General features: G+C 45.5%; 1 protein-coding gene across 1 annotated transcript; it reads right to left on the bottom strand.

Moving 5' to 3' along the window:
- Positions 1-1,286: 1,286 nt before the first annotated feature.
- Positions 1,287-4,615, bottom strand: TXN (thioredoxin). The gene is given in 4 exon segments (XM_010157429.1): positions 1,287-1,349; positions 2,903-2,968; positions 3,772-3,831; positions 4,481-4,615. Coding segments are annotated over 4 exon segments (324 nt in total).
- Between the last annotated feature and the right edge of the window lie 822 nt (positions 4,616-5,437).

Raw genomic sequence — 5,437 nt, 5'->3', positions numbered from 1 at the left:
CAGTTCTTGGACTACAAGTCTTGTTCCCCAGAGGGAACACAGGCAGCAAGCTGTTGGAGGATGCAGTCCCCAGGAGCTGGGAAATTTATGCATGCTTGTGAAATGAGTGTAAGGCTGAGTCACACACGCCAGCTCCCTGCCACACCGACAAGAGGCTCGCTCGCTCCGCACCATCTGTAGCGGGAAGTCTCGCTTTCTGGTCAGCGATACCGGGAGCAGCACAGCTCCCCTAGCCCTAACCACAGCTCCAGGCGCAGCTGCTAGCTACAGCCCTGCTTCTGCATCTACCACACCTCCTCCAGAACACCCTGGCCAGCAAGAAAGCCGTTTGTTACAGCGGAAACTCATCCGCTCTCCCTGTTAACTCCGGAGGGGCTGGCAGGTCAGCGTGCGTCTGGGCAGCCTGACGCAGGCGGGGAGGACAGCAGAGTCCAGTCTGCTGCCTGGCAGAAAGCAGCATCCCATGTGTTCTAAGAACGCAATGGTGCGGCCAAATTAAGATCACAAGAACATGTAAATCAAATTATATTGGGTTTAAGGCACGACCAGTTTTACCTCTTCATTTGTCCCAGAGTACTGACTAGCAACAAAGCTGCCCAAACATACTTTGCTACCAGTAGAACCAGAAGGTACGTCAATGGTGAGGCAAAACCGGGAGGGCAAAAGGGCCGCAGCTCCAAGTCCTACCTTACGCTTCCATGGCAGGATTGGTGCTATGTTCTGATAAGCCAAGCCTTCACTTGGAAGGGAAGCTTCTAAAATGAAGCTTGACAAATTTTATAAGAATCTTTAGGCAAAAGAGGTCACAAGAGAACAAACACCTATCCCACTCAGTGACCACCCTCTTTTCTACACCCCCTGAACTCCCCTTTCTCTGTCTGCAAGCCAGACCCCCACTCTTCGGACTATAACCTGGTGACTACCACCGGAGTAAGGCAGCAGTAGACTTCCCCTGTCCTTGCTATCCCACACAACACAGCCTTCCACACACGGCAACAGACCGGGTTGGATTTGACCAGAGTCTTTGTATCCAGAGAGCGCTCCTCTAACACAGCAAAACCTGACACCTCGATGACATCAGAATTCCTCACATTTTCACTCAAGCACAGGGCAATATCCAAAAGTGAAGAACACGCACTTTATTGTACTTGTTTACACAGAACAAGAGGATGGTTTCTACTGCTTAGCCTAACCAGCTTGTTTAGATTCTTTTTTTTTAAAGTAGAGAAGTTACAGGCTATAATTTAGCCAAAGCAGTCATGCTCCAATGTCTCCATGGCTGGAGATTACATTAGAGATTGAATGGTCTCGTCCAGCTTCGCTGCATTGGCCCCAGAGAACTGCTGCACCTGTAAAGAGAGATTGCATTTCAGAATTGTCGCATTCGGTGCTTCGTAACATCAGTTGCACAGCATTCAGCCACATAACTAAATGCTACAACTAAAATTTTTTCACCCCCAGAACAGGGAGTATTCTGCAGATATTCCATCCATTCATCTCCCTTCATCCCCATACATCTTTGCATGGTGCAAAAGATGGAAGATCTGGGACAAGTGTCTATCAAGAATCACTTCCAGACTACCACAGCTGGAGCCTTCTACATGTAAAAGAAGGGAGGAGACAACTGATCCTGAACCAATGCTGTGGTTAAGACCCAAATACAGGCCTGAGGAGACTGAGGGTCACCACACAGCAGAGGTAGCTCAGTTACATCAGCTTGCTCAGAACCCTTACCAATCAAATTCTGGAAGGGTTGCTCCAAACTACCTGTCCTGGAGCCTGGCTTCTCCTCTGAGAAATGTCCTTGTTGCAACTTACAGAGCAGAAAGACAAAGGCAACGTTCATGTCTCCAACACTGCTTAGCCTTCCAGGGGTGTGAGGTACAGAGCAGACTACACTACAGGCCATGAAAGTCCTAGCTTGATACTCATGTGCCCAGAGAACTGCCCAAGTCACCCAGAGTAACAAGCCACACAAAGGGATTTAGCCTATCACCTTCACACACAGTCACATCATCATCATAATTCTTCCATTACATTATGAAGTTGTGAAAGTTTACCCTGAGAAAACCGTCAAAGATTCATAATTAGTCAATTACTCTATGATTTGGCCCCATATTCAATTGTACCAAAAGTCACCCAACATCTCACACTCACTTTTCAAGGTGCAGTTCCATCAGCCATAAGACTATCCAGGCACTGCTTTACCTTAGCAAAGCCTACTTTCAGCTTGCTTGGCAAACTAAAAGCCCAAAATAATACCTCCAGATCAGCAACTCTTTAGTTCAGGCAGATAGCCATTCACAGCTACCCTAGGCAGGCAGCCCACTATGCTGTTAGAGCACACTCTGCATCCCATCTCATCCACCTCTTGGTGGTGGAGACACAAGAGGTCTGTCTGTCCTCTGACAGGGACACAGGTACACAGCCTCTGTGCAAAAACATCTGAGCAGTGTTTCAGCTGTGTGAATCAACCCATATTAGAGACTTCTGTTTGGGTGGGATTCCATAGGCCCATATAGTCATGTCTGCTAGAACACAAGCTGCATCCATAAGAAACACTAACGAAGATCGGTAGGAAGCAGGGTGCTAGGCAAACAGACTAGCAGTCTGAACCCAGACATCTAAGCCCACTAATCTCTCAGGAAGCCTTGCCCACAAGACTGACCTGTAACACTAACTCAGTTCACTGCCTGTGAAAACAGGGTCTGGTCATCAGTTAACTGCTGGTCCATGTTACAATTACTGCGTCACTAAGGCAAACTTGCTTGCTCTCAAGAGTGTTTTCATGACAGTGGTGCATAAACGCGTTATCAAGACAGAGCAGGCTATGTGGCCTAACATTCCCAGTCGTCTTTCAAGTGTTTTGTCTGCCTGCTCCAGCTCCAAGAGCAGAGCCTACCTTCTCTCCGTTCTTGTAGAAATGGAACGTTGGCATGCATCTCACCTCACAATGTGCAGCAACATCCTGGAAGACAGAAAACCGTCTTCAGCTATGCACATCTGAAGAACATTACATTTAAAGCCCCACTAGCTGCCTTTTATTCAGGGGATGGGGCAAATCCATTACTGCTCAAAAGGAAGCAAAATCACTTCTGGTAGTCCATCACTAGCAAAACCTGTGCAGTGTTAACATCTCTCTAAAGTAAGCCTGAAAGATCCTGCCATCAGCATTTAATTCATGCAAAAGCAAAACCACACACTACACCTGTACTTTGGAAAAAAACCCAGACTTCTGCATAAAACCAGAGACGACTATTTGCACAGCTCAAGAGCCCTGTGGCAACCCTTGTGTTTCAACTCGACACTGTTCAACTTGCCCTTCAACACTGCTGGAACTGCAGCAAAGCAGACACTTCATTGCGCTGAATTCAGGACATAAAGAGGAAACAGTGCCAAGAGCAGTGGAGAGACCAGGCTGGTCACCAGACAGTTGTGAGCCATCAGTTTCAGGGAAGGCTGCATCAAAGCAGCTTAAGGCCTTTAGACTAACACTCCCTCCCAAGAGTAAAGGGTCAGTGTTCGCAAGTTGTCAAACATATGCCACAGAGGTTCAAGTGTGGAGATAACCAACACGTTTTGTTCTGTTCAGGTGTCTTCTAAAAATTCATTCTTTCCAGTGTAAGTGCTAAACCCCTGCCTCTGCTTCTCAAAGTTGAGGTGATCTCTCATTTTGTTTCAGTATCTGCAAGGACATTTTAAGAAGTTCTTTTAAAATATTCCACTTGTGTGCAGAGAGCTGCCCTCCCTCAGCATTACCCCCAACCACACCTGCGCATCATCCACATCAATTTCGATGAACACCACATCGCCATACTTCCCACACAACTCCTAGAACAAAACAAGAAACTATGTAGGTGGTGGTCCAGGAAAGCTTTCTTTCAAAATACACATTGACATGAATTGTAGGGCTGGCGCTGCTTAATCCCCAGTGAAACTTGCCTTGTTACCTTAAAGCAGCTATTTTACTGACCAGAGCAAAAACTTGTTTTCTGCTCTGAAAACTGGGAAGGTCCCCACAGAGATGATTCAAATATCACAAGACAAGTGAAAAATCTTTCTCTTACAGCCTTCAGACAAAAGACACTACAGCTTACCTCATACTTTACCAGGAGGTAACACTGCCACCTAAACACAGGTTCAGGAATTACAATAACTGTGTAGAGAAGGATAAGCATTGTTTCCAGTCGATATCCCACCTCTTGAGTAATGCAACTGTGAGGTCCCTACAGACCCCAGATACATGTAAGCATTAGGACCACACAAGTTAAACCCCATTGAAGCTCCCAGCTGTATCGGAAGTCAGTATATTTAAATCGGTAGTCTCCAAGTAGGTATTTCTGTGAATTCTCCCACTTCCAGAAAATGCTGGCAACCACATGTGCCAAAAGGAAGTTCCCTCCGTGTTACCATCAAGCAGCACAAAACCATTTGTATCTACTTCAATGCAGTTGCAAATAAAACCAGAAAGGCTACTTACACAGAAGAATGGCTTGATCATATCGCATGGTCCACACCATGCGGCTGAGAAATTAACTACTAGAAGCTTCTCACCAGCAGTTTTCAGTTCTGACTCAAATTCAGCCTATAAAAAAACCCCCAGAATTTAACACATTAATGATTTCTCCCTCCTTTCTGAAACAGTTCATACTAATCCCAAAGCTAGATTGCTCTCAGCCTTAACACTAACCATTTTGGTAGCTCTTTAAACACTTAACTGAGGTACACGTACCATCACCAAAGTGCTTCAGTATGAACCGCTTTCACCAGTGCTAGCGCCAGCCAACATCCTCAATTAGAAAAGGCCACAAATGCTCAGTCACCCCAACTCATCTGATTGTGGAAACATAAGGTAGAAATTCATCTAGCCTCTGATCCTTAACTCCGTCAGCTCTGTTTAGCATTACCCCCGAATGTGATCCTTATGGTTTTTAATAACGCATTTTCTCATTTCTGCCTTGGCAGCAGACTTCCATTTTCTTCTGCGACAGACTGTCCTCTGTGGAATTTGAAAAGAGGAAACTTTTGTACACTTCTCCAGTTTGATGCCTTTTCCAATCAATGGCTAACATTGAAGAGATGTGTGATTTAACCCTACAGCCCGTTTTCTAGAGCAACCTCACAGGATAGCCACTGTACTTATTTTGCTCAGTGAACTGACAAGTCACATCACTAGCCAAAGCAACCCTACATAGCAGCACCCAGTACTTCACAGCTTTAAGTCTATTTGTTGCACTTTGTCACATCAATCATTTTCGGACAATTCTTTGCAATTTAGAGCTCCTTTCATACTATTAACAATGTTGTCTGGCCAAAAAGTGGATGTTTTAACAGAGCTAAAAGACACTAAAAGCAATACATACTTACATGCCAGCAAGAGGCAAACAAATGTCTGGGCAGAAGCAGAAAATGCTGATCACCTACTTCCTGACAATTT

The sequence above is a fragment of the Eurypyga helias genome, unplaced genomic scaffold, assembly GCF_000690775.1.
Source record: "Eurypyga helias isolate BGI_N326 unplaced genomic scaffold, ASM69077v1 scaffold7288, whole genome shotgun sequence".
Lineage (NCBI taxonomy): Eukaryota > Metazoa > Chordata > Aves > Eurypygiformes > Eurypygidae > Eurypyga > Eurypyga helias.
This window is presented reverse-complemented; position numbering and strand designations above follow the sequence as displayed.